General features: G+C 57.2%; 11 protein-coding genes across 11 annotated transcripts; 3 read left to right on the top strand and 8 right to left on the bottom strand.

Moving 5' to 3' along the window:
* Positions 1-34: 34 nt before the first annotated feature.
* PHYSODRAFT_301248 (hypothetical protein) lies at positions 35-1476 on the top strand (the record flags this gene model as incomplete). The annotated part of the gene is made up of 4 exons (XM_009529452.1): positions 35-136; positions 327-800; positions 841-939; positions 985-1476. The coding sequence occupies 4 exons, from the start codon at positions 35-37 to the stop codon at positions 1474-1476; spliced, it is 1167 nt and encodes a 388-aa protein (XP_009527747.1).
* Positions 1477-2171: 695 nt separating this feature from the next.
* PHYSODRAFT_503103 (hypothetical protein) lies at positions 2172-3674 on the bottom strand (the record flags this gene model as incomplete). Its single annotated transcript, XM_009529451.1, has 3 exons — positions 2172-2276; positions 2322-2675; positions 3297-3674. Coding segments are annotated over 3 exons (837 nt in total), but the record flags the coding sequence as incomplete, so codon positions are not given.
* A 149-nt stretch (positions 3675-3823) lies between these two features.
* PHYSODRAFT_463821 (hypothetical protein) lies at positions 3824-5023 on the bottom strand (the record flags this gene model as incomplete). Its single annotated transcript, XM_009529450.1, has 2 exons — positions 3824-4240; positions 4361-5023. Coding segments are annotated over 2 exons (1080 nt in total), but the record flags the coding sequence as incomplete, so codon positions are not given.
* A 1324-nt stretch (positions 5024-6347) lies between these two features.
* On the bottom strand, positions 6348-7123 carry PHYSODRAFT_346369 (hypothetical protein; the record flags this gene model as incomplete). The annotated part of the gene is made up of 1 exon (XM_009529449.1): positions 6348-7123. The coding sequence occupies exon 1, from the start codon at positions 7020-7022 to the stop codon at positions 6348-6350; it is 675 nt and encodes a 224-aa protein (XP_009527744.1). The 5' UTR covers positions 7023-7123.
* A 934-nt stretch (positions 7124-8057) lies between these two features.
* PHYSODRAFT_407487 (hypothetical protein) lies at positions 8058-11823 on the bottom strand (the record flags this gene model as incomplete). Its single annotated transcript, XM_009529448.1, has 2 exons — positions 8058-8481; positions 11480-11823. Coding segments are annotated over 2 exons (768 nt in total), but the record flags the coding sequence as incomplete, so codon positions are not given.
* Positions 11824-12925: 1102 nt separating this feature from the next.
* On the bottom strand, positions 12926-13630 carry PHYSODRAFT_559335 (hypothetical protein; the record flags this gene model as incomplete). Its single annotated transcript, XM_009529447.1, has 1 exon — positions 12926-13630. The coding sequence occupies exon 1, from the start codon at positions 13622-13624 to the stop codon at positions 12926-12928; it is 699 nt and encodes a 232-aa protein (XP_009527742.1). The 5' UTR covers positions 13625-13630.
* A 1064-nt stretch (positions 13631-14694) lies between these two features.
* Positions 14695-15549, bottom strand: PHYSODRAFT_499343 (hypothetical protein; the record flags this gene model as incomplete). The annotated part of the gene is made up of 1 exon (XM_009529446.1): positions 14695-15549. The coding sequence occupies one exon, from the start codon at positions 15547-15549 to the stop codon at positions 14695-14697; it is 855 nt and encodes a 284-aa protein (XP_009527741.1).
* A 2664-nt stretch (positions 15550-18213) lies between these two features.
* On the top strand, positions 18214-19370 carry PHYSODRAFT_286101 (hypothetical protein). The gene has a single exon (XM_009529445.1). The coding sequence runs from the start codon at positions 18288-18290 to the stop codon at positions 19164-19166; it is 879 nt and encodes a 292-aa protein (XP_009527740.1). The 5' UTR covers positions 18214-18287; the 3' UTR covers positions 19167-19370.
* A 966-nt stretch (positions 19371-20336) lies between these two features.
* PHYSODRAFT_250051 (hypothetical protein) lies at positions 20337-21289 on the bottom strand (the record flags this gene model as incomplete). Its single annotated transcript, XM_009529444.1, has 2 exons — positions 20337-20993; positions 21191-21289. The coding sequence occupies 2 exons, from the start codon at positions 21287-21289 to the stop codon at positions 20337-20339; spliced, it is 756 nt and encodes a 251-aa protein (XP_009527739.1).
* Positions 21290-21410: 121 nt separating this feature from the next.
* PHYSODRAFT_501931 (hypothetical protein) lies at positions 21411-22412 on the top strand (the record flags this gene model as incomplete). Its single annotated transcript, XM_009529443.1, has 1 exon — positions 21411-22412. One exon carries the CDS (start codon positions 21411-21413, stop codon positions 22410-22412), a length of 1002 nt encoding a protein of 333 aa, XP_009527738.1.
* Positions 22413-24947: 2535 nt separating this feature from the next.
* On the bottom strand, positions 24948-26107 carry PHYSODRAFT_354679 (hypothetical protein). The gene has a single exon (XM_009529442.1). It carries the CDS (start codon positions 26032-26034, stop codon positions 25156-25158), a length of 879 nt encoding a protein of 292 aa, XP_009527737.1. The 5' UTR covers positions 26035-26107; the 3' UTR covers positions 24948-25155.
* Between the last annotated feature and the right edge of the window lie 483 nt (positions 26108-26590).

The raw sequence follows: 26590 nt of genomic DNA, 5'->3' as shown, positions 1-26590 counted from the left end.
GACTCGAGGTGCAGCTATCACCGCAACTATTCCAATGCTCGAGCGGCCACTACATTATTCGAGGGCAGATGCAGCCAGAAAGCACTATCCCCGTGCTGTGGCCGTCGTGCAGCTCCGACAGTGCTTCAAGCTGTCGGTTAGCCTTTACAGCTAGGTCCACGCTCAGCAGGGTAGTAACAAGCTGTCGACCGCTTGACTAACAGTAGTCGCACCACTCGTGACTTCCAAGCGTCAAGGCAACGACACGAAGAGAACTTCTTCTCGCGCTGCGGCGACATGATTTACGAGCGCGCTAGCTGATTTTCAACGTGCTGCGCTGGCCTCAGTGTCATGCGCTTGATTCCCGCGATCTCCACGACGCTGAGTTGACGGTGGACTTGTGCAGTGCACCCGCGCAGCGCGACGGCAAGGACCACGGTGTGCTTTTAGTGCTCTCTCATGACCTGGCTGTCGTTGCTGTCGCCGCTGCGTTTCGCCGCACGATGCCTCACTGCGGGAACTCAACTGTATGGGGGGGGGGGGCTGCTGTTGGTGGCGGCCCGCGCCTCAGGTCAGCTCAGCGGGCGTCAAGCCATCAAACGTCAAGTCAAGGCCTCGTTGGTGACACTGTGGCTGCTCTCGGGGCGGCCTCTGCAGTCATTTTGGTGGAGACAAACTCAAGTGCAAGCCGCATCGCCATGCTCTCACCACCGGACGTGCAGCGCATTGCGGCTGCGCTAAACCACTCGCAGCACGTGATTACCAAACTCTACCGAGAGCTGGGCCCCTCAGTTGGCATGGCGGCGCGATCCAACAAAGCGGTCTCACCCTTTGTTCCGCTGTAGCTCGCCACTCGCGCAGGATACGGTCGTTGAAGCTGCTTCTGGCCGCCCTGTGGCTAAGGCAGCAGCAGCACGGGCGGATAATACGCTGGCAACTTTGCAGAGCTGTCAAGGCCAGGTGAGCCTAAGCCCAGCAGCGAAAGCATCTGCTGCAGGACTGTAGTGCTACGCTGGACGCGCGAGGTGGCTACAGCTGAAGAAGGAGTCGGTACCGGACCATTTTCTAGTCGAGCCGTCGATTCGATACAGTGCCGCCGTCGGTCGATGGACTTCAGGAGGGCCGATTGAAAACCTGCCACCAGGCTGCATCGCGCAGGAGCTGCGGCGCTGCGGCAGCTGGCGGCGACTTCCTCGACGCGGATTAGACGCCGGCGAGGCGTTGATTATGAGCCGCGTGCCGGCAGCTCGCCGATCGTGGTCGTCAACTTCAAACACGATCCCCGGCCGGCACTTCAACGGCAACTACATGTACTGTACGCAGTTGAGACGGCAAATAGCTCGGCGCATTGCAATGCGTCGCCCGCAGACATTTGGAGCTCGCTGCAACCTGCCCTTAAATTGCAGTGCAATGGCTGGTGGGCAACCTCGAAAGCAGAAAAGTGGTGCTTCAAGAGAAGTTACGAAAACAAGACTCCCAACACTGGAGCTGGCTTGACAATTACAAAAACTATTTTTCACCGTAAACTCGAGCGGTGTTAAACGCAAAGCTTACTTTTGTCCGAAGCCCAACCTCCTGAACGCCTCGATCCTTGATTTCTTAGCGCTTGCGTCTCAATCCTGGGCGTGAGCGTCGACGAACGCCATGAGACTCTCACCAAGCCGACCCCAACTCGTATGCAGCGCTTGCAGGTCGTTGCCCACCTGGGCCCACAGTGTCTGCAGCTGAGAGGCACTCGGCGGGGAGGCTGGCGATACTTGCTCCGGGGAGGTCTCATCACTTGAGACTCGGGTTCTGCTTCGGCTCCGGCCTCGAGCTGGCGTTCGACCCGCAGAGGATAAGCCTTGGACTTGAACCCGGCTGAAGCTTGCATTCAGATCGCGAGCAGGACCTGTCCGAGTTCGTAGCTCCATTCGGTAACGACTCGCCGTCGTCACTTGCATCGCCCTCGGGGGACGCAATGGTGGAGAGCTGGAGCCCTCATGGTGGCCCGCTAGACCCATCTCTTCATCTTCATCTCCGTCCACTTCCACCACTTCCTGTCCTTCGTGCTCGTCTTGCCCTTCTTCTTCACCATTGTCCTCTTCTTCCTCCTCGGGCTCCGCGGGGACTTCTTCCGCAACTTCGGACGAATCGGATGGCAACGTATCATCGTGGGCAAGCAGCCGCCGTTCGACCTTGCTCAAGGGCTTCGACTCGTTGTGCGTGTTTGGCCGACAGAGCAAGTCGTCGTTCGCAGGCAGCCAAATGTCGTCCTCGTCCACCTGCACGTGCACCCTGAGCCCAGCGCCATCTTCCTCCGCCCGAGCCTGCGTGACTTCACCGTCGGTGCTGGGGACCACCTCGATCACCGTAGCGTTACGCCACCTCGGGTGTTGAAGAGTTGGAACCTCAATGCCAACCTGCACCAACGAGTGAGAACGTAGGGTGCTGCGCCATTTAGGCACCTTAGAGTGCAGTGGGGCGATCCGAGCGGAGGTTCGGGGGATCCATTCGTCCCATTTGGGTTCCCAGCTCCGATAGTGCACGTGCACTTTGTTGCGTCTTGCACCAAGGATTCGAGCCTCAAACCACGTCTTCGACGTGTCCAGGGCGTCCAGCAAGTCGCCTTTTGCCAGGTCCATTCGCCACTGCATCTCGAGGCCTTGGCTCGGCCACTCCATCTCCCCGCTATTAGCAGCACCCTGCAGCTTCTGCTCGACAAGGAGCTCATGAATCCTCGCTGGGCCGCTAGCGGTCTCGCTCCGATTATCCAGGCGGAGATCGACAAGCTTCGTATTCATCAGTGCCGATAGACCACTACGGTCGCCCTTGAGCTGGTCGGCGTGTTCATCAAACTCAGCCTCGCTCTGTTCGTCGTCGCCATCTTCTTCATCCGCATTCTCTCCATCATCGTCACGGACCTGGCGCTTCTTAGCTCTAGGTTTCAGTCGCAAGGATGTTGGCGGTGTGCGTGAGCGCTTCATCATCTTCTCGATCGGTGTCCACACTTCCTCGCCATCAACTAGGCGGATAGTGCGGTAGCAGGCACGAATACGTTGACTCTCCGACGCGGCGGGTCTGGTTATCGAGGAAGTTGTGTCGATACCACTCAGAAACTGGGGGAACTTTTGCTGGAAGTCATCCGACGCAGCTAGCCACACTTCGCTAAGCAACTGTCCAAGCGTATGCGCCCGACTGGCGAGAACAACCACGGCTCGACCTGCATCGTCGACGAGCTCTTCCGCCTCGGCCTCACCGCTACTCCAATAGAAAATCTACAACATCAAACGTTAGTGAAATTGCACGCTGGCATACCAGTTTAAGCTCACAGAAACCTTGAACGTCAAGGGATAAGCTTCGATCTCCATCTGCTGGCGGCTTCGCTCGTAGACGACTTCGCGTCGGATCTCCCAGTCGAAATCAAGCTCGCGCGCAAACACCTCCCATGAGAACTCCGGCATAAACACGAAGTCTGGGCCCTCCTCGAGATTCGGCTTGAGAACTGACACCGTGCGGGTCTTGGAGCTGAGCTGCTTGTCAATGAGCGGGTCGTTACGCACGCTTGGTGCATCCTCGGCTCGCTTGCAGGCCTGAAAGTCGTCCCACCACGGTTTGGCGACTGCGAACCAGTGATCACCCTCCTCGAGGGGCGTGTCGTTCCCACATAGCTCCTTAGCGCGCTGCAGCGCGGGCTTCTTGCTTTTCGCCGGCATCTTCTTCCAAACACGTCCAAGAAGAAGAATGAGCACGTTAGTTTTTCTCCCTCAACTCGTCCCAACTCACCTGTCCCTGGTCTCGCTCTTTCAACGTGCTTGAAGCTGTATTTGATTAGCAAGTTGATCGTCTAAGCTTGCTCCACATCAGGACGAGGGTGCCGGTCCGTGTAGAACTGGATGATGTTGAGGTAGCCGTCCGGTTCATCCCCCATGCAGCGAACGCTCGTCTCCAGCAACTGCACGGCTTCTTCAGCTGTTCCGCGGCGGATGAGAGCCAAAGCCACAGCTTGGTACACGTTCTTCCCCCAAGCTATTTCCTTGTGCTTCATGTTTTCCGCAAGGGCCAGGGCTTCGTCGAACTGCTCCGTGTCCAGCAACGCGGTGATCGCGCCGCCGTATGCGAGTTCGCTGACCTTGTCCTTGTGCTGGTTGAAGATTTCGAGCGCGCGGAGCTTCGCCTCCTTGTCTTCAGCTCTGGCATGCGCCATGATGACAGCACCCAGGTGCCAGCCTTTCAGCTCTGGGCGGAGGTTCTCCGGCATCAGCTCGTACACGTCGACCACCTTGGCCCAGCGCTCCTTGTTCCCGTAGGCCGCGATCGCTGCGTTGAAGGCGATCGCCATGGTGGCCACCCCCTCACCATCGTCAGCACTTGGAACTGGCGGCGTCAGAAGCCCCTGCACGAGGTCCCATTGGTCCGTCCTGCACGCACAGTGCACGAGCCAGTGGACCCCGTCGTCGGTGAGCTCGAACCCGTTCTGCTGCAGCGTGTCTCGAGTACCCAAGGCAGCCTCCATGTTGCCCACAGCGGCATAGCTCCTCAGCACGAAGTGGTAGTGCTCGCTCGTGAGCTCGACATCCAGCGCCTTGGAGCACTCCATCAACTCCAGCACGAACTGGTGCAGTCTGGACTTGACCGCCGCGCTCAGAGCCACTTGGAAGGCTCGAGACGAGTAGGGCTTGGCGTCCTTGAGCATCTGCTCCAGGATCTTGAGCACGCGCTCCCTGTCCCTCAACCTGTGGGCCGCCAGCAGCGCCGTGGTGTACACCAGGTTGCTGGGGCTCAAGTTGGCGCGCTGCACCGAGTCGAACACCTGGAGGGCAGTGTCGTAGTGCTTCGATTTGTAGCTCCTGGTGATGAGCGCCTCGAAGGGAGGCGCCCGCAGCCACATCTTCTGCTTGTAGGACAGATCCAGCACCTGCAGCGCCTTGTCGACCCTGTTCTTATCGACGAAGGTCGTCAGCAGCGTCGTGGCCACCTCCTTCGAGAGCCCCGAGCCGTCGGCCGCTTGAATAGCCGCCAGGATCTCAAGAGCCGCGTCGGCGTTGCCCCCACTGGCCTGCAGCTTGGTCAGGTATTCACTCTGCCTTAGCTTCTCTTCGTTCGAGGCTTTGGCCTTCTTATGGCGGCGGAACTTGGCTCTGGAGGGCTTTTCAGGCGTGGAAGCGTCCTCGAGCCCCGAAAGCTGCGAGAAGCAGCGCGAAGAGGAGACCAACGGCCCCCACGCGACTGCAGACGACGGGGCGAGGTCCGTGACGCAAGGGGCCAGGCGGTAGGCTCCCTGGAAGAGCGAGGCATGGCGCCCAGCAGCCGCCGCACGGCGGATACCGAGGCGACCGCGAGTCAGCATCTTCCAATTGTGTCTGGTATGATACGCAAGCAACTAATATTGTGGTTTTCAAATATTTTGCCACCCGATTTGATGTGTTAAATCGGAGTCCGATTTATATAAAATGGAGCTCCTACATGATCGGTTAGTCCAATTTAGCTATATCTGACCTGAGTTGGTAGCATAAGGCTCAGAGGGGAGGCATTCCAAGTTGGCCATACCTCCCCACCTCTCATGACGCATTAGAACTGCAAGACATTGGGGACAATAGTACACTGTATATAGCCACTCCGTAGCACTATGGCCAGCTAAACGCCTGTGTGATGATCTACGGCCGCTGCAACCTCGATCTGAGAGGGCCCCAGACATGTTTTCGCGGCGGTCCCTTTTGCCGGCGAAAAGCGGCATTTCTGGCCCCTGCTTCGCAACTCGCAGCCCCCAGACGCAAATCGGGCCAGATATAGTTTGCTTCCCTCAGCCCCTCCTGCTAAATCGGAGCCCTCCAGCAAATCGGGCCCGATATATCGGATCTTGGACCACCCGATTTGCCAAAACGGATGAAAGCCACAATACTAAAACCCAGTCTAATTTGGGGTTAATGCGAAGTTACCCTGAAATTAAGACTCTCAACTTAAAAACTCTCGTGCTGCAAGACGATAGATACAGTCGAGCCAGACATATTCAATCGAGAGACGACTTCGAAGCGCTCAATTCCGGTGCAAGAAGGTGCCACGTTGCGCTAGCGTTACGGGCGATTGTTTGCATCATTGATCGAGACCTTGGTCGAGTGGCGTGCTACACTCACGATGAGGATGCAAATTATCCATGCCGAAGTGACTCACGTCGTCCGGGACAGCGCATGTCAGTGTCCGATAGGCTTCCCTAAACAAACCGGCTGACCCCTTGCGCTACGTAGTCGTGAAAATGAATTTGCTTTGAATAGGTTATGAACTACGCTGCTCCGCTGCTTTCCCTGTACAAATGTAGCCGTGTGTAGGCTCCGACTGCGCGCTGCCCTATACGTAGTGCAGACAGCACGCAGCTCCCCAGTGTTTCTTCTTCATGTGATGTTGACGACGATGGCGGCCGCCAATGCCAGTCCGGCACTGGCCGTCGCCGCCTGGCTGACCTGCTGCTGCTTGCGCCGCTGCTGCTCCTGGCGCTGCAGGACGCCGTAGAACTGCTTCTCCCTGCTCTGCACGAAGGCCATGGTGCAGGGCTTGCGCGCGTTGCGAATGAGCACCTGCAGCTCCTTCATCTCGAGGTAGCGCACCACGCGGCCGTCCACGTAGCGCAGCTCGAAGCTGGCGTCCACGCCGGCCTCTTTGAGCGCGCCCGCGCACTTCTTGACGCGCACGGGCGGCGGCGGCGGCGCGAACACGAAGGGGATAGCCGCGCCCCCCAGCTCGTGCTCCTGCTTGAGCAGCGCCATGCGCTGAGCGAAGGTCTGCTCCGTGAAGGGCTCGCCGCCGGCGTGCAGCAGCACGTCGCCCGAGCGCACGTCCGCGCGGCTGGAGCGCGTCACGATGATCTGGCGCGACGTCTCCTCGACGCCCAGCGTCACCCCCAGCGGGTCGGCGCCCCAGTAGATCGTGTGCATGGCGCTGGAGGGCGGCGGCCGCATGAGCTCCAGGCCGATGGCCTCGCCGCCCCACACGTAGCGCACGACCAGGTCGTCGCTGCCGTCGTTGGACAGGAAGCTCTCGCACGTGGAGGACGCCCGCCGGTCCGCCATCGCTACAGTGCCGCAGTCGTCGAGGCTTGGCTTGGCTTGGCTTGCTGTCGAGCGAGCTTTAGCGCCGTCCTTCCTCCTTCCTGCCTTCGAGCAAAGCGTCGTTGGTTTGTAACGCTCTTGCTGTTCGTAGCCTGTCGAAGGATAATGCCTTTTGAAAAGTAATAATAAGCAGGACATGATTAATGGAGGGGTCAATATGTATGTACAAAGTACGGTTTGTAAACTATAGTACCGTTGTTTTGGTACATATTTACCCTTAAAACACAGATAATGCCTATAGAGAGGGTAGTTCAGCACGATGTAAGTTACCGTAAATTCGGGCCATTCCAGGTTCAGGCCCGCAGGTCTGACGGTCAGACACTGACCTCAAACTTCTAGCCCCTCTGCAGAGAATTGATAAAGGCTGCCCACGTCTGCCATCGATTCCACCCGCAAGTCTGATACAAGCAGCCTTCCAGTAGATCATTTCCTGGTGAAGCCTTCGAGCAATGAGCGTGACAGCGCTGAAAATACTGAATTTGTTTGTCCAGTGCGGCAGTTGCTGTGGACCAATACAAGTACTCCACTACCGGCAGAGCCGCTACCTTTCGAGTGGCAAAGTTACATCTACCAGTAACAGCTATTGCGGCGTCTTGACACGCTTTCTCCGACGGCCGAAAAAGAATTCGGGGGGGGGGGGGGGGCAGAGAAGGAGTATCGAATAAAATTTTCTAGTGTGGTTGTCCAAGTATTTACCAGCCTTCGGTTGTCTATACATTTTGGAAATGAAGATGTTTTGGTTGCTATACCGTTGCTATTTTCTTTAACGGCAGAATATTTTTCTTGAAGGAAAAAAAGTGGTGAAGTCCATTGCGACAACAGCACTTGGTATTATAGATGGGAAGTACCCGGACGGATAAAAAAACATGTAGCGGAATACTGGAAGACAAGAAGCGTGCGTGCAACGCAATTCGTGTTAATTAAATACCGTCTAATCTAAACTATTCTACCTACCTGGATCTACAAGCTAGCAGCTCCCGCAGTTGTCGAAACCAAGCTGCGAGGCGCATGGCGCAGGCAGAAGTAGTCGCACTTCTGATACGAGCGACGGTTGCAGCCCTCGTGCTTGCAGCGGTTGCCGCCGCCGTGGGCCCAACAGAATCCGCCCTGGGTCGACACCTTCGTGCACTCGGGGGCCTCGCAGATGTGGCCGCCGCCGTGCGACCAGCAGTGGCCGTAGCGCTTGGCCTTCTTAGTGCAGCCGGGCTCGGTGCACATCTTGTAGCCTCCGTGCTGGAAGCAGCGCTGGTAGAGCTTGGCGCGCGTGTTGCAGCCAGGCTCGGTGCACTTGGAGCCGCCGCCATGACGGACGCAGAGGCCTCGGGAGACGGAGAGGTTCTTGCAGCCCTCGATCTGGCAGGGGGGAGTGTGGGTCTTGCGAGGACGGGATGCAGCCTCGGTGACTGCCGACGGCACACGACTTGCCGCCTCCTAACAAAGGGTCAAAGACCTGCGCGGGCCTCGCATGACTCGAGCCCCGTCACGCGACATTAAGAGTTAAGGAATTATCGACGAGCCTGCGAGGCGATAATTATGTTTTCTGGAAGACGGAAGAGGTCAAGCATCCAGCCTCGGCGGGCATGGAGTTAGATGGGCAGGTGACCGTATGTAGGGCGGAATTTAGTCCAGCGGGTGGCGGAGCAGAGCCCCACCGTCAGCAAGGTTTACCGCCAGTAGTTAGAGCAGTAGCATTCGTAGTTTTGCGCCGAGGAGAAGAGCAGCGGGGTCGCCGTCGAGACCTCGCTCGCTTTTACTACGTGGGGTAGCAAACTCGCTCTCGCCAACGATTTCTCCTCGGGCGGCTACGGGTCCATGGCTGGATGTGGGCGGCGACGGACAAGCGCGGGATCAAGACGCAGACGGCGAAGGGTGATCGGCGTGGGCACGCGTCCGTGGCGCTTCGTGGCAAGACCCTCCTCGGCCGGAGACCAGGCAGCGGCGACGTCGCGCGAGCAGAGTCACAAGGGGCGCCGATGCGCCCGATCTCCGACGGACGTCTGCAAGCAGGGATCCCGAAAAATAAATACGCCCGGAAATATATTTGTATTTTCGGAATCAATATTTTATTGTAGGTATACCTCCTTGGTTTATTCGGTATTTATTCCAGCTTAGATCAAAACTTCTAGATCTTATTTCTGCGGTTGAATATATCCTTCATGATTGAGAAGTTTCTTCCCCTAATTTTCATTGTGTTAACGCCATCAAATTTTCCCTTTATGCTAAAATGATGTTGTTCAGCAACCTTAACACGGATGTGGCGACCGTGGGCAGTGTTTGTAAGAACCCATGAAGGTAACACGATTGCAGCAATTTACTGAATAATTTACTGCGTCAGCACGGGGTCTTCAGATTATTTATTTCTTCTCTCCTTGGTACACAAACAAATACGTATTTCGTTAACTTGAGAAAATAGATATATATCGTATTTTCGGCATGCCTGTCTGCAAGGGTACCGCCGCTATGGGAATGTCGGCCAGCACACATCGGTCATGCTTGCCACTGTCGGTATGTTCCTGGACGCCACTGTCGGCGCAGGACACGGAAGCCACCGTCGGCTTCGCCTGAGCGCCACTGTCGGCGAAGGGCATGGTCTGGTCGCCACTGTCGGCGCAGGACACGGAAGCCACCGTCGGCTACGCCTGAGCGCCACTGTCGGCGAAGGGCACGGTCGCCATTGTCGGCGCTGCCACGGTCGGCTAAAGGTAAGTATGCGGTCTCAAACTACTAACTACTCTGTTCGTCTTCTAATGTATGTAGGCAAGAGCAGTTCCTTCAAAAGCAAGCCCTTATAGTGGGGTAGCCTTTCAGAGCCACCTCTCAAGCCGCCGCGCTCCTCCGATAATCTGCGCGCGGCTCTCAAGGCGCCTCCTCAAGGCTGGACTAAGCTTTCGAATGTACTGCTCTTCGCCCCACCTCGCACGACTTCCTTAGAAACCGGCGGTGGGTGCGTGCTTATCCGTGTGGACACTTTGCACACAACACAAGTGGAGTGCATAGTGCCGTCGAACTCAAGCGCCCGAAGGCATGTGGCGGCAAGGTTCTCGCCGGACAGACTGGGCATCCGAAGCGTCGGCGATGTCTTACCGAACAACAACACTCACGCATTTCGCTACCTAGGTGATAGCACGCCAAGGCAAAACCTACATGACCCGCAGGGCATTTTGCGTTGATTTCGCAAGATCCTCGAGCCTTTAGCAATCGAGTACCCCGCCATGTATTTCGGGGCCCGCGGACCTCGACGGCGCCGAGCTTGTCTTTGTCGGAGCCTTCGCTTCCAGGGCGGATTTACTTGACACGAGCTTCGTGCGGCATGGCGCCGCATAGACGCCGTCTCGCAAAACTGAAGTTGCCGCAAGAAACACGCCGCACGCACCAAGCAGCCATGCGACGGGACAGCGCAGAAGTTCAACCGTGTGGATCGTCAACGCGCGGCATCGCCTTGATTGCTCGGGCAGGCGCTGCGTGTCTAGCTGCTCCGCGGCAGATTAAGGTCGCAGCTGTATCAACTGACAAAACCACTTGATTTTTGTATGCTCAAAGTTGAAGTGGATATATCAAACATAACCGGGACCGCTAGACCAATGCAATCCGCTCGCTTACGCTCCAGAGTCTCGGTCTTTCGCTTTGTTAATGGCCAACCTGAGCTGGCATGCAACACACACTCACGAGCTTTGTTGTGAGTATATCGGCCCCTTAGTCTCGCCAATCGCCTTACTACTTGCTACATGTACACGGCCGACAAAGAGAGCATGTACATGGCTGCACAGCGCCTTGCCTTGTCTGCCATGTCAAATGAAGCAGCACCTTCAACGTCTACGTTGCTCACGATCGTGTACGTGTGCACCGCTGAAGTAGACGCCCTGAGGACACACGAACTCGATGGGCACGAAGGCGCTAATATATTGTCGGGGCATCGCAGAGTGCGCGTTGAATAAATTAGTCTAGCTATCATCTAGTCTCATCCGAATTGACGGACTTGGTACACCATCTTGGTCTTGGCGTGGCGCATGCAGTAGTAGTCGTACCGCCGATAGGAGCGGCGGTTGCAGCCCTCGTGTTTGCAGCGGTTGCCGCCACCATGAGCCCAGCAATAGCCTCCTTGCGTGGACACCTTGGTGCACTCGGGCGATTCACAAATGTGGCCGCCGCCGTGCGACCAGCAGTGACCATAGCGTTTCGCCTTCTTGGTACAGCCAAGTTCAGTGCACATCTTGTATCCGCCGTGTTGAAAGCAGCGCTGGTTCAGTTTGGCACGCTTGGTGCACCCGGGGAATGTGCACTTGGAGCCACCGCCGTGGCGCACACATAGCCCTCGGGAGACAGAGAGGTTCGGGCAACCCTCGACTTGGCACGGAGGAGCGTGGGTCTTGCAAAGTTTTGGCATGCGCTCGGATTCAAAAGTTGATGCCAGTTCGGACTGAGCGTCTTCGCCGTCGACGCTGCCGCTGGGGCTTGAGTCACTGCTGACGCACAAGGCAGCTATGGAGATCATCGGCAGCCGCGTCGTGCCGCTTCCGTAACATTGGAGGTCGGTCATTTTCTTCTCGCGGGGCACGATGTCCGGTGCCACCAGCGTCTGCCGGTGCGTGAAAGCCGAGTCGGGGCTTCTCGCGACCGGCGACAAGCTGCGGAACAGCGACATTGGTGGCGAGGAGGTCCCTGTCAACTCGAGGTCGGCGTGGTCGGGCCTCGAGCACGGCGTTTCCGCGGTGCTATCCACCTGGCCGGATGGGTTGAGCAAGAAGGTGATATCGGCCTTGCAGTGCATACTGGTGAGGATTCTAATGCAATGCTCCGCGAAAGGCAAATTCAAATGTGAGCCGGTGGCAAAATGGATCGCCGAGGACTGTGAACAGACTGAGTGGCTTGGCTTAACGACGGTTGTCCTGCTGTTTGCGGCTCCAAGCAGAAAACAACCAAGCAGAAAACCTGACCAGCGCAAGAGCCGAGAAACGCGGACAAGTTATTTGCCAGTCAAATCGTGCTAAGTTAGCGCTGCTAACCCGCCCAAGACCGCCAGCCTGGTGGTCTTGGCAGCGCCAGGATCCGCTACCAGGCGCGATCCCGCATCACCTCCTTCGCGTCGAGGTTCTAGAACTTCCTCGTTTCGGAAGGCAGACACGCGCAACTGGTTGTCAGCGCAGCAAGGTCACACGACTCCGAGAGGATAGAGCATTGTGGCGTTGGCCCGACAGAGGCATCGGCAGCGATAGCTGAGCAATCCACCTCACGGCAGCGCGGCTTTTTTGTTAAATTCGTCTGCATGCGCGCAGCGTTAGTCTGCGCCTTAGTACGTTCAAGTTTAGTCCCGGGGGTGCGGCGGGGCATAGATCTGGCCGGGGACGGCCGGCCCAGCATCACGAGCTCACCCTACACTAGCGCCGCGCCAAGACCAGTGACAGGCGGGAGATTCCCCGAAGAGAAGCACGCGTGCCTCTCTCGCTGACGATGGCAAAGTTGACAGGTTCAACATGCCTGGGGTCTGATTGGCGCGCGACGAGAGGCTCGCAGCAGCGCGATGCAGGTTGCTTGCTCGCCTCCGTCGCGCGTGTCTTAGCAGTCGCCGATTTAGACGTCCGTTAAAAGCGCTGTCGGCAGCGGTAATTCGCTGCTCAAAAGCGACTTGCGCCCATCGGAAAGCAGCGTCTTTGCGTCTAACTTCAGTTTCTGCCTACAGTACGGGCCAAACTTCAGCTTTTGAAGTGAACTTTTGCCATGTACCGCTAACAGCGAAGGCATCGATCGCCACACGCCTCCTTCCGCTACCTGCCGGCTAGACAAAGACCGAAAACACTGAGCATGGGCTGGAATGAGGTGTCAATTAAATAGTCTAAATGCCTAACTAGCTATCGGTACTGGCCGCTTTAAGCCGTGGCGTGGCGCATGCAGAAGTAGTCGTACTTCTGGTACGAGCGACGATTGCAGCCCTCGTGCTTGCAACGATTGCCGCCGCCGTGGGCCCAACAGAATCCGCCCTGAGTCGACACTTTCGTGCACTCGGGAGCCTCGCAGATGTGACCGCCGCCGTGCGACCAGCAGTGGCCGTAACGCTTGGCCTTCTTGGTGCAGCCGGGCTCGGTGCACATCTTGTAGCCTCCGTGCTGGAAGCAGCGCTGATAGAGCTTGGCGCGCGTGTTGCAGCCAGGCTCGGTGCACTTGGAGCCGCCGCCATGACGGACGCAGAGGCCTCGGGAGACGGAGAGGTTCTTGCAGCCCTCGATCTGGCACGCGGGCGAGTGCGTCTTGCGCGGGGGAGACGCGCTGGCCGAGACCGAGGCGTCGGAGAGCTCATCGTCGCTGGAGCTGAAGCACTCAGAGCACAGCGCCGCCATGGACATGGTCGGGCGTGCGCGCTTGCTGAGGCTGCGGCGCTGCTCGAGCGGGGCCATGTACGGGGCCGCCAAGCGGCGATGGCTCGCGTAGGACACCGGAGAGCGCTCGGGGCTGCTCATGATCGGCGACAGGCTGTGAAAGAGCGACGCCGAGGATGCCGGCGCTCGATCGGGCGTCATCGGGGCCTGGGCCAACGGGTTCAGGAGGAACGAGATGTCCGCCTTGCACATTGCTTTGGTGGTTGTGGTGTGGATGTGGGGAATTGAATAGTGAGATTCGATACACCACCGGCGCAAAGATGAGAGCGATGCGCACGGCCGGCCAAATCAATTTGGGGCGCGTGTTTATCGTTGGTGCGGCCATCTGATTCTCGGTCTCAAATTGGCATTCATGAAGGAGGCGGTGCCGGTCGGGGACTGTATCAAGTCGATGGCTTGCGTCTCCTGTCGCAGCCAAGCTGTCTTGAAGCTCACCAACTGCTGCGTTGTCGCTCGCTTGGGCCGAGCATTGCCAGCGCAAAGCGGAGCAACGCCACTCGGCCGCTGAGCAATCTCGCATCCAACACCGAGCAGCGCGCGCTGTTTCTGGCCTTAATAGGGCGTTAATAAACACGCAACGTGGCCCTTGTATCTACTGTAGACACGCAGCACCGCCAGAAAAACTTCAGAAAACGCGACGAAGCAGGCGGGTTTTCCGCGACGCTTGCTTTCAAAGCAGCCTGCCGCTCTTAGCGCCTCTGCTTGGCGAGCTTGAAGCGAGACGAAGGTGAAGATGGGGGCGTCCTCTGATGATCTAGCGGTGGATAGGCCGACTTTAATCGGTTTAATCGCTGCAGACGCTGCGACGGCGACACCGCCGGCCAGCTCTGAGCAACAACGATCTGAGTGCTCTGGCTCAAATGCTCTTATGCGAGGGGCATGCGCTTTGGTTTGCATCCCCCGCAACGCATCCAAACCTCAGTCCAATAAAATACTAAGTATAACAGCACAAGATGCCAGGAACTCGGAGCATGACCGCATGGATTTCGACTTGGAAGATCACCGCCAAAGCGGTTAGCCCCACGGTGTGACCCCTCATCCGAGTCTCGGAGTCCGAGTGCAGCGCATGCCTGTCGGAGCTAACACTCGATCGAGGCTGTACCTGGTACTCAAGAAGACTGCCCCCCCCCCCTAGCTAGTAGATCAGAACCATTGACCAAAGCCGTCTTTGGTGCTTGGTGCACTCTTACTCATAGACCCATTCAATTCCACTTTATGTATTGCGATAAATAACACACAGTCAACTACAGTCAAGGTACCTCTTACACACTCGCGTTGAAGTGGGTGTTGTCGGTGTCCGCGCTCATGTTCGCGTGGTGGACGCAGTAGTAACCGTACTTCTGGTACGAGCGGCGGCTGCAGCCCTCCAGTCTACAGCGGTTGCCGCCGCCGTGGGCCCAGCACAGTCCGCCCTGGGTCGACACCTTGGTGCAGTCCGGGACCTCACAGATCCGGCCGCCGCCGTGCGACCAGCAGTGGCCGTAGCGCTTGGCCTTCTTGGTGCACCCAGGCTCAGTGCACGTCTTGTAGCCGCCGTGCTGGAAGCAGCGCTGGTAGAGCTTGGCGCGCTTGCAGCAGCCAGCGACCACGCAGCGCGAACCACCGCCGTGGCGGACGCAGCAGCCGCGGGAGACGGCGAGGTTCTTGCACCCTTGGACCTGACACGGCGGGGTGTGCGTCTTGCGTACGCGCGTCTTGCCGGCGTGGGTCTGGTTGGTCGTCAGATGCTGGGATGTTGTGCTGTGGTCCTCTTCGCTGTGCTCACTGCCTGCCACCGACGACGTACGCGAGACGCTGCTGCTCGTAGAGTTGGAGCTGTTGGCAGCGTACATCGCAACGAGAGACAGCATTGGCAGGCGGGTGCTGTCGTCCCCGTAGCAGCGGACGTTGCTGAACCGCTTCTCGTACATGGGCTCGTACGAGGCCGGCAGCTTCCGGGTGGGCGAGAGCGAGAGCGTGGGCAAGCGCTCCACCGGCGAGAGGCTGCGGAAGAGCGACATCGGAGGCGGCGTCGCGGGAGGTGTCGCGACATTGTCCTCGACCGGCGACTGATAGTTCAGCATCTGCACTTGCGCCTTCGGGTTGAGGAGGAAGGCGATGTCAGCCTTGGCGTTCATGGTGCTGTTGGCGCGAGGATCAATGGGGCGAGAGGTCTGTCGGGTCGAGAGCAAATTCCGTTGTGAGCAACCACCGGCTCCGGCGGCGGCGGCGTTGGTCCGACAACAAAGACCCAGCGAGCTCGGGTCGAGAAACGTATTGCGAAGAGTGCCCAGAAGCTGCATTTTGCATTTAAACGCGCGAGTGCCGAGCGCGCGTGTCCGGCGCCGAGTCCGGATTCAGCGGCGAGAGGAACTTTGGATAGTGGTGTTGTTGGGCGGCGGCGATGGCGGCGACCGAGGCGAGGTAAAACAGCCTTCCGCCCGGATCGCTGTCAACAATAGCAGCGCCCGAGATCCGGTGCTCCCCGCATGGACGACTGGCTCAAGCAAGACGCGAAGTTGAGGTTGCACGGCAGGGGCGGCGGGACAACCTCATCGCGGCTCCTGAAGCTACATTTCCCCCAGCAGCAAAACGATGTACCGCCGTGAGGGTGAGTGCACCCTGCTTTTCAGCAAAATGTACCCCGGCACGCTCACACGTAGCGGGGAGAGGAGAATGCCGGCAGCGACGACATCGAGACCTCACATCTCGTCGAGAATCGTGTTTGACAGCAAAGAGATGGGCGAGCGCAGAGAAGTTGCGCTGCTGCTTGGTGCTTGTCCACGGTGCCGGCGGTGCAGACACGCTTGCTTCAGCTTGGCGTGAAGTTCGTATCATAGTGTACTGTACGCAGGCGTTTCGTTCTCGCCGGGCACCTGGGAGTTTGACCTCCGACAGCAGCTTTTCGCCGTTGCTGCCAACTACGCTTGCCACGGGTCAGTCTGGACCGATATGCCGAACCTCGCACCGGCGAGCGTTCGGCGATGGCGACGCAGTTAACGCGGTTTCAGCGCGCATGACATCGTCCTCGATGCAGCCCTGAAACCAAAGCATGGGCGACGTGGACGAGTGGCAGTTAGGCCGGCAGTGACTTGCTCCGGAAACTTCAGGGGTGGAAGGTATCGAAAACAACGCTTCGTCGGAAGCTGGGTCCGCAATGGACACCAGGAACAGAGCGGTGGTGCCGATGCCTGGCAGCCACGAGAGCCGAACGTCGTCAAGTCGAGTGTATAAAAACATCTTTGGTGCTCGCTTTGCCGAGCCTCAAACGCGTGCCAAGCAGCATAGACGGCATGAAACTGCGCTCGCTGTCGCCAGCAACGATGGCACAGCTCTCATAGACAGGTGCTGCTGCTGCAGTGCTTCGGGGTACCAGGCTTTCCGCTATCGTGCGTGGTGCTCCACTCCATCTTTGCACTCTTGCCAGACATTCCTACGTGCTTTTCAAACGAAGCTGTGCTGGAAGTCGGGCCCATGGGATACTAGATCCCAGTAGTGTCGATGTTGAAGTGGTTTTGCGCTTGGAGCATCAAAATTTGCGATTGGACTAAATGCTCTGATTGTTCTAAATCTACGACGACTTAACTTTGTGCATCACTTTAAGTGAGAGCTAATGGCTTTAGCGCTCTAAATCTGCGACGAATCAAATTTGGGCATCACTTTTTTCAACGAATGTTCAAATATGTAGTTTTAGAAGGTCATTTTAGATAGACAAAGGACGCCGACTTCGGAAGCCTCATGCCGCTTTCTTTCGTCCAGGCTGATCGACGAACTGAGTTTGCTCCTGCTGTTGCTGCACAGATCGTGGAGATACACTGTACTGCACTGGCGCTTCTTCAGCGTTCGGCAATCGCCGGCCATAAAGAAAAGCACGTGCTCATTGACGTTGATCGCAGAGAACGGGTGTCGTCACTACTGTACCTGGCTAGAAGCTCAAAAGCGGGTGGCCCCGGGGCCTCGATATTGACTGCGCTCGTTGGAGGCGGCTCGAGCCGCTGAAGTGTTCGCCTTCTGATCAACCCTCGACGTTAAATGCCTACAGCCAGGCAGACTGTATCAAGGTCGGGATGACATCGGCCTGAGCACCGCGACGACGCATCAACAATTGCGCGTGTCAAACCGCCGTGCGCCGGGCACGCGCCTTAGGAACACAGCATCAGCTTTCACGGTCTGTTTCTACTGCACTTGCATGCAGACAAATTGTGGGGCGCACAATACTGCATCCTCTTTAGAAGTCCGTCTCGGTGTTTTACAGTCTGACACTGGTACAGTACATATAGTATATATTCGGGAGGGGGCCATGCCTCCGACGGCGTACGTGTGCGGATCCCCTGAGCTCGACCGGCGCGTGCCTCGCACCACCACCAGAAGCCTGCGATTGGCAGCCTGCGTGCGTCCACCGGCACGGCACGGTGCAGCGCGACGGGACCAGCTGGCTGTCGCGGAGGACACCTTTTGGCTCAAGATACGCGCGAGAGTGGGACGACGGCCGCACCACCCGAACGGGCACCGGCCAATCGCGTGCCGGCTCGCGCGTGCCTGCACCGTCGGAAGGCCCATACAAACGGCAAGGCAAAAGCGGGGATGCGCTCGGCGTGTGCCGGCAGGCGGATCCGGCCAATCGGACGCCGCGCCGCCACGCGCCCTGGAACTTTGGGCCTGGAACTCGGCGGCTTGACACGCTCGCCAGAGTCGCGTTGACGCCTTCCGGCTTGTTGCGCCGTCATTCCGGCCGAGGCCACACACGATGCAGCAGGACTGCGATGCCGACAGCTCCGAGCACTTCTGAATTGGAGCGGCAGCGCGCACTCGATCCATTGCGCGCGTCCTGCAACAGTAGCAACTACAACTGCACCTAATACACACGAATCGCACAATGAGCGGCAAGTCGGACATCTCTTTCCTGCTGAACCCGCAGCCGGCGGGCTACCGCGAGCTGCGCGCCCCGATGCCGGCGCCCATGTCCCCGCCGCACGCCGCATCGTCGCTGCTGCTTCTGGGCGCGTGCATCGCGCCGCTCGACAAGATGAGCAGCGTGTACAGCAGCAGCAGCAGCGGCGGCGGCTGCAGCAAGAAGACGCTGTTGCCGGCGCTGTCTCTGGCTGCGCTGTGCGAGGCCAGTAGCAGCTACAGCAGCGGCAGCAGCAGTGGCGCCGACTCGAGCTGCAGCGACAGCGATGACGACGACGAAGAGAAACAAGAGCAACAACAACCGACCGCGGCGTCCGCGCCGACGACCGCCACGACCAACTCGAAGACGGACGCGACCACGGAGCAGACGGCTACGACCCGCACCCCCGCCGCCGCCAAGACCAGCAAGCCCAAGAAGCCCCGCGCGACCCGCACGCGCGTGCGCAAGAACCGCACGCCGCCGTGCCAGGTGGACGGGTGCACGAACATCGCCGTGTCTCGCGGCTGCTGCGTGCGGCACGGCGGCGGCTCTCGCTGCTCGGTGGCGGGGTGTCCGAACCGCGCCAAGCTGTACAAGAAGTGCTTCCAGCACGGCGACATCAAGACGTGCGCGACCGAGGGCTGCACGCGCAAGGCGAAGCGGTACGGCCACTGCTGGTCGCACGGCGGGGGCCGCATCTGCGAGACCCCCGGGTGCGACAAGGTGTCGACGCAGGGCGGACTGTGCTGGGCGCACGGCGGCGGCAACCGGTGCAAGCTGGAGGGCTGCAGTCGGCGCTCGTACCAGAAGTACGGCTACTACTGCGTGGACCACGCGTCGCTGAGCAAGGGCGAGCCGGCGTAAGTTTGCGAGCAAGCAAGCATGCGAGCCAGCACTTGCTTGAACGATCATCAAGTGTCGTTTGAGCAAGGAAGCTGGTTCATTCGGCTGTGGCGGAAGCCTACGAAGCATGTGCCCCGGATGTAGTTGTAGGCGGGTACAATAGTTGAAGTGGTCCTTATTTATTTGGCGATAAGCCTAGCGAAAGTAATCTCAAGTAACTTCTGTATTTCCCGAGTTGTTCATGCTCGTTATTTGGGGGGAGTTCGTAAACTCGACTGCAACTTGTACGGTACTGAATGGGATGCAACGCGGCGTCCATTGACGATGGTTTGCTTCAGCTTTGTTTTATCGCGATTAGAAAAACTACTACGGGCTCCTTTGGCATGTGAGCTGTCAATTCGAGTGCCAGGTTCGTGTGTGCATTCGGCGAGACTGTCATTATGAGGTACTTCTCTGGCCCACTTAAGAAACAGCATTCGGCATTAAACCTCAATTTGATGTGAACCACATGTAACATATGATTGGGTATAATCAACTGTTTCAGCTTACTATTGGCCAAAATAAATGGGTCTGCGCATGTCGAGATAATCGCGTAGAAAAACCTCAAAACTGTAGCCCTTCTAACTCGTCTCCAACAGGCGCTACAACATCGACAACCGAACATAAGGGTAAAGCAGTCACTCGCGATTACGGTGATATTTTATTTTCTAATATCGCTAATTTTTGACGGCACCTCGCTAAAAAACCTAATGTTGCCTAAAACGGACTTCAGATAAAAGGCTGTTTCCTTTTCTTTCTGCTGCTAGATTTTTTTAAATCATAGCGTGAAACGGAGCAAATGCGCAGCTTTCGGTTGAGGTATTGCGAGTCGCCAAACGATTTTTTTGTAAACAGTTATGCCCAGAAAACCGAAGTGTTGTTTCTTATGTGGGCCAGAGAAGTATTCAACCAAACAGTCCTTGAAGAGAGCGAATACTGACTCAGGAGCGCCAATTCTCTCGGTCAAAGCAACCCGAGAATTTCATCTAACTACAGAACTGCGTAGTGACACGTAAGTTGTCGGAAGCGAATCACCTAGCGATCTTTCTTGCGTCAGTAGCAGTAACAAATGCCACATTAACAATCAATATCTACTGATATGACCACGAGGGCATACTTCTGCAATTCACCAATTCGGCACAAGCCTCCCACTTACTCCTTGGTTGGAGAATCCAAGTCATAATAGTCCACATGCGCTCCAGTCTCGTAGTCCCCACTAATAGCAAGTTTCACTCCACGCTGCGAAGATTGGGCTGGTGGGATCAGCGTGCCTTGAGCCTTCATGTCCTCGAACTGCTTCCGAAGCTCAGGGTCCACACACGGCGACTCGCGGATTGTCTTCTGCATGTCCGTGTCCATCGGTCCGGGCGAGTACTGCAGCACGCGCACCTTGTCCACCACCTGCTGCTCTGTCGCGATCACACGGTGGTGCATCTCGCGCGCCGCCTTGCCACTACAGTACATCATGTGCGTCTTGAAGGGCTCGATGCCACACAGCGACGTGATGTTGACGATCACCAGCTGCGTCTTCTCGTCACCAGTAGCGGGAGTCGCGGCCAGCAACTCGTCCCTCGAGGCCCCGAAGACGTCCAGGAAGCGCTTGTTGAGCCACAAAACGGACGTCACGTTCAGCTCCCAGTACTGCGCTAGCTCCGTCGGGGATGAGGCACACTCCTGTACGACTCCGAGCTGGCCCAACGACCCTGCGTTGTGCACAAGGAAGACGCGGTCGTAGCTCTGCGCCGCCAACTGCAGCAGCACCTGGTCCACCTTCGCCGCGTAGTCAGCCGGGTTGCCCAGGTCCACGCACTGCACGAAGCAGCGCAGCTCGCCAGTGGCGGCTGCAGTCTCCCATTCGTTCCGCGCCAAGCGCTCAGTCTCCTTGAGGTCGCCCTCACTGCGAGCCCACAAGTGCTGCGTAGTGTATCAAATGCATGAACAAGCACCGACAACACTCGCCAGTCAGTCGCAGAGGCCTGCAGCAATACAATAGTGTCCATACGCACCAGATCGAGGTCCTGAGTCTTGAGCAGACGCGCGAAGTCGAGCGTCAAGCAGCGGCCGAAGCCGCGCGACGCCCCCGTGACCAGCACTGCGCTCTTCATGATGGGGTCAAGCTACAAAATGTGTTCTGACACATCAATTCGGTGTGGCAGTACTCCACATTCCGAATGACTCGAATTTTGCTCCAACTGCAAGAAGATCGCTAAAAAAGGGTTCATTACCATGCCGAGGGGAGTTCCGCGCCGCGATGGAGACAACGAGGGGAGCCCCGCGGAGGGAAAAATGCGCCAGCGGTTCGGCCGAGACGAGGACTACCTGCTCGCGGTGCAGGTGAAGGAGGACACGCCGTTCAAGGCGCGGCACGGCGCGATCGGAGAGACGTGGGACGGCGTCGCCGAGCGGCTCAACCAGCACCCGGACTTCCACATGCGCCCGATCAAGGGCACGACGGCCAAGACGCGCTTCGACACGCTGGTGCTGCGCCACCGCCTGTGGCAGCAGTCGGCCGAGACCGAGGGCGCGGAGGAACTCGACAGTCCCTATCGCCTGCTGATGAGCGAGTTGGTCAAGGAGATTGACGAGCATCCGAGGACGAACGCCCGCCACGGCTCCGACGAAGCTGCGGACAATGGAGAGCTGCGAGGAGAACGAAAGGTGGAAGCCCCCGAACCACGGACCAGCTCGCGGCTCGGCAAGCGCCGTGCCAGCTCAGAAGCTGTTGAGCCTGAGTCGGAACGACGTGAAGTCTACGTGCTGCCTCGTCCTCGGTCGGAGCCAGAGCAGTTGCAGCCCGATGACGCACACCTTGCTGAAACTACGGCGGAGCGCACAGAGGTAGTGGGGCTGCAGCATGCACCCACACCATCATCTGCCCCTGCATTTGCCTCAGTGGCTGCACCCCCACCTGCAGGGCAGAAACCGGTCACGGGGGACTTGGTTACCGCGCAGCAGGCCATGGCAGAGCTGTTGAAGATGCAGCACGCCTTCGCAGCACGGCCGAGCGAAGTGCGAGTCATTGAGTTGGAAAAGATGAACGAAGCCCGGCTCCGTGAAGAAGAGGAGAAGACCAAGCAGCGCGGACTCGAACTTCAAATCGAAATCCAGCGCACGAAGCGCCGACAGTTGGAGCTGGAGTTTGAGAGAGAGGAGCGACAGAAAGACCGCGAGGAGCAAGCCAAGTTGATCGCCAGCCTGGTGCAGCGTCTCGAGCCCAAGAAAGACTAAACTTTGACTGGGGCAGGTGAAGTTGTCCCGCCAATGGCACATTGCGTGCCAAGCAGGTATATAAGTATATTTTCTACAGTCATTTCAGAAGCACACGCACCGCAAGCGCCTATTTGGCCCAGGGTCAACCACCAGACCACGAAGCCTTTGTTAGCGCAGCTTTTCAGCTTTTTGGGTGTACCTTGCAGTTGTGGACGCAGTATTATTGTGCTTTGCAGATAAAATGTCGCCCCGTTTTATGGCCTAGATCGAGGTAGGCCGGTCCACAAATCAGGGCACAAATCAGAGGGGGTAGCATGGACGATCTCGATTTGCTTAGATCGACCTCGAATTACGCTTTTGAAAACGCAAAAAGGATCGATTTACCGTAGATCGACCACGTTCTACTCAAATCCACGAGCAGATCGACCTCGAGCCCTGATTTGGATTGGCGTAGGTCGAGTTATTAGCCGGCCTAAATAGATCGATCTGTCCCTTTCTTTGACCTCGTTTTATTAAATCGATCTTGATTTATTATATAACTCGAGGAGAGCTCCAAGTCAAAACGACAAAACGTTTGCAAAGCACAATACATTTCCCGTTTATACTGGGAGGACAGCTTTAGCTGGCTGAACAGCCTAAGGGGATTGGCCAGTTTAGTAGAGCAAGCTGAATTTTTGACTTTGAAAAGTATTTTCTTGAAAACTACTAATCTTTTGGAGATAAAACGTGTACACAATGAAAGCCCTTGATTTGCTCTAACATGTGCACCAATCCAGACACAGTTAGCAGCTACGAAAGTGCTATTGTAGCGCGCAAAAGAAAACATACCTACAGTATGCTGCGATCAGTTTAGTAGAGCGGAATAATACTGGTCTTTGTAAGTATCGAACTACCATATGGAAACGCGTGGTAAGAGTTTTATAGCCAATCAAAGCACGTATTTCATTATTTCTGCAATATTACTGGTTCTACTAAACTGGCCAAAACACTTAACCAATTTTATTTCAGCGACCGGGAGCCCCCCCCCCCCAACTTTAATTGGCAAATGTCGCCTGAGTCCATAGTCCACAGATTATGGCTACCATAACATCACAAGGTATATATTACATTTTCGTGGCTGGTTGTTCCCAAAATGTCGCGGGGCTGCTGGTAGCCCACTGCGTAAAGGTCCCAGGAAGTACGCTCTTGGCCGGAGTTAAAATCCCACCAAGTATTGTGATTTGCATCCAGTTTGCCCTCCTAATTAGTGCACTAGTTAGTGTTCGTACTTATTGGTAAATCATGGAGGCTTTGAATGCAAGTTGCTCAAGTCGTGCTTCGAGCCCGATTTGGCTCGGAAATGGCACTTTCTAAAAGTGCCAAACGGATGCTAATCCATGCTGGATGTGCTAAATCATGCAGATGGCGTTTGTGCACTACTTAGTGCTCATCGACCATCCACGACTTATAGCAATTCGTACTCGAGTACGATTTATAGATAAGTCGCGCTCGATAAGTCGTACGAGTTACAGTCCGAAGTGCCAAAAAGTATGAAAAGCACAATACGAAAAAGGAAGAAGAATAAATTGATACACTCTCCAATCCAATATCCCATCACAACCATTCAACAATCATTACCTCTGACACCCAATTCACCCAAGGAAGATCAACAATTCAGTTTCCCAAGAGCGTACAACCAGCAATAAGTTATTGATTAACTGGTTATTGCCAATAACGAGTTAATCAAATCATCAGTTTTTCCCCCCAAAATGTCGACTGTACCCGTAGTGTGTACCACACACTGTAGTGAGCAGTTATTGAATTTATGAAATTTATTTGAAAAATCATAACTAGGATAGCTGTATTTTATCTTGTAAGTTAAAATTTACTCAAAATCAATGAAATAACAACTGACGGCGGATTGCTCTCTTTCCTGTGTCTGTTCGCGCCAATGGCTAGCTGGAATGCATGACCTCAATGGGCTCGGCCGGGGGCAAAGCCCCTGGCCGACCGCGCCTTTAACTTCTCTCGTGTCTTTTGCACGGCAACTTCGCCATTTTTTAAAAGGCGCTACACCAGGGTTTGAAAACTTGCCACCAATTTTCATGTTAAATAATTCTTGCCTACCCCACGTTTGCACACAAATGAAGTCTACACTGTCCTCCCAGACCAAAGCTTTGCCTCTAGTTTGGCTCCGCACATTCTCTTTGATCGTTGTAAATGCGAGGAAGTTCCTCGTCCCTCGGTGCAATATCGGATATTTCAGGTGTGGATAACTCAATTATCCCCACCAGACGACAGTAGAAGTTCTCCCTTGCGATGGCACCACGGTGATTGTTTTTACGAAGAGTGCGAGTGTGTGGCATCTTGTGATGGATGAATACGTGCAGTCTTGCGGCGCCAAATTGGTGTAGGCTCGTGTGGGAGTGCAGTAGAGCAATTCGCGATTTTGCAGCATGCATTCAAAAATTATGCAACCACACAAGAAGTAGATAACTGGACAAGTTTTCGTGGCTGACGCTCTGCAGTGCCAAGGAACATGGTAAGTACTTCGAAGTATGCCTAAGTAAAACCACAGATGAGAAAATAAAAGTTTATTGCTTCAGATTTGCAACTACCAGATAAATAGGGATCATTTCAACTATTGTACCCGCCTACAACTGCATCCGGGGCACATGCTTCGTAGGCTTCGCCACAGCCGAATGAACCAGCTTCCTTGCTCAAACGACACTTGATGATCGTTCAAGCAAGTGCTGGCTCGCATGCTTGCTTGCTCGCAAACTTACGCCGGCTCGCCCTTGCTCAGCGACGCGTGGTCCACGCAGTAGTAGCCGTACTTCTGGTACGAGCGCCGACTGCAGCCCTCCAGCTTGCACCGGTTGCCGCCGCCGTGCGCCCAGCACAGTCCGCCCTGCGTCGACACCTTGTCGCACCCGGGGGTCTCGCAGATGCGGCCCCCGCCGTGCGACCAGCAGTGGCCGTACCGCTTCGCCTTGCGCGTGCAGCCCTCGGTCGCGCACGTCTTGAAGCCGCCGTGCTGGAAGCACTTCTTGTACAGCTTGGCGCGGTTCGGACACCCCGCCATCGAGCAGCGAGAGCCGCCGCCGTGCCGCACGCAGCAGCCGCGAGACACGGCGATGTTCGTGCACCCGTCCACCTGGCACGGCGGCGTGCGGTTCTTGCGCACGCGCGTGCGGGTCGCGCGGGGCTTCTTGGGCTTGCTGGTCTTGGCGGCGGCGGGGGTGCGGGTCGTAGCCGTCTGCTCCGTGGTCGCGTCCGTCTTCGAGTTGGTCGTGGCGGTCGTCGGCGCGGACGCCGCGGTCGGTTGTTGTTGCTCTTGTTTCTCTTCGTCGTCGTCATCGCTGTCGCTGCAGCTCGAGTCGGCGCCACTGCTGCTGCCGCTGCTGTAGCTGCTACTGGCCTCGCACAGCGCAGCCAGAGACAGCGCCGGCAACAGCGTCTTCTTGCTGCAGCCGCCGCCGCTGCTGCTGCTGCTGTACACGCTGCTCATCTTGTCGAGCGGCGCGATGCACGCGCCCAGAAGCAGCAGCGACGATGCGGCGTGCGGCGGGGACATGGGCGCCGGCATCGGGGCGCGCAGCTCGCGGTAGCCCGCCGGCTGCGGGTTCAGCAGGAAAGAGATGTCCGACTTGCCGCTCATTGTGCGATTCGTGTGTATTAGGTGCAGTTGTAGTTGCTACTGTTGCAGGACGCGCGCAATGGATCGAGTGCGCGCTGCCGCTCCAATTCAGAAGTGCTCGGAGCTGTCGGCATCGCAGTCCTGCTGCATCGTGTGTGGCCTCGGCCGGAATGACGGCGCAACAAGCCGGAAGGCGTCAACGCGACTCTGGCGAGCGTGTCAAGCCGCCGAGTTCCAGGCCCAAAGTTCCAGGGCGCGTGGCGGCGCGGCGTCCGATTGGCCGGATCCGCCTGCCGGCACACGCCGAGCGCATCCCCGCTTTTGCCTTGCCGTTTGTATGGGCCTTCCGACGGTGCAGGCACGCGCGAGCCGGCACGCGATTGGCCGGTGCCCGTTCGGGTGGTGCGGCCGTCGTCCCACTCTCGCGCGTATCTTGAGCCAAAAGGTGTCCTCCGCGACAGCCAGCTGGTCCCGTCGCGCTGCACCGTGCCGTGCCGGTGGACGCACGCAGGCTGCCAATCGCAGGCTTCTGGTGGTGGTGCGAGGCACGCGCCGGTCGAGCTTAGGGGATCCGCAC

This window comes from Phytophthora sojae (genome assembly GCF_000149755.1).
Source record: "Phytophthora sojae unplaced genomic scaffold PHYSOscaffold_4, whole genome shotgun sequence".
Taxonomy (NCBI): domain Eukaryota; phylum Oomycota; class Peronosporomycetes; order Peronosporales; family Peronosporaceae; genus Phytophthora; species Phytophthora sojae.
Note: the sequence above shows the minus strand (reverse complement) of the source record. Positions and strands in the feature narration are given on the sequence as shown.

What these genes read in the sequence shown, in the direction of transcription:
- PHYSODRAFT_286101 (XM_009529445.1), top strand. Translation starts at nt 18,288, where the DNA reads ATGAGCGGCAAGTCGGACATCTCTTTCCTGCTGAACCCGCAGCCGGCG.
- PHYSODRAFT_354679 (XM_009529442.1), bottom strand. Translation starts at nt 26,034, where the DNA reads ATGAGCGGCAAGTCGGACATCTCTTTCCTGCTGAACCCGCAGCCGGCG.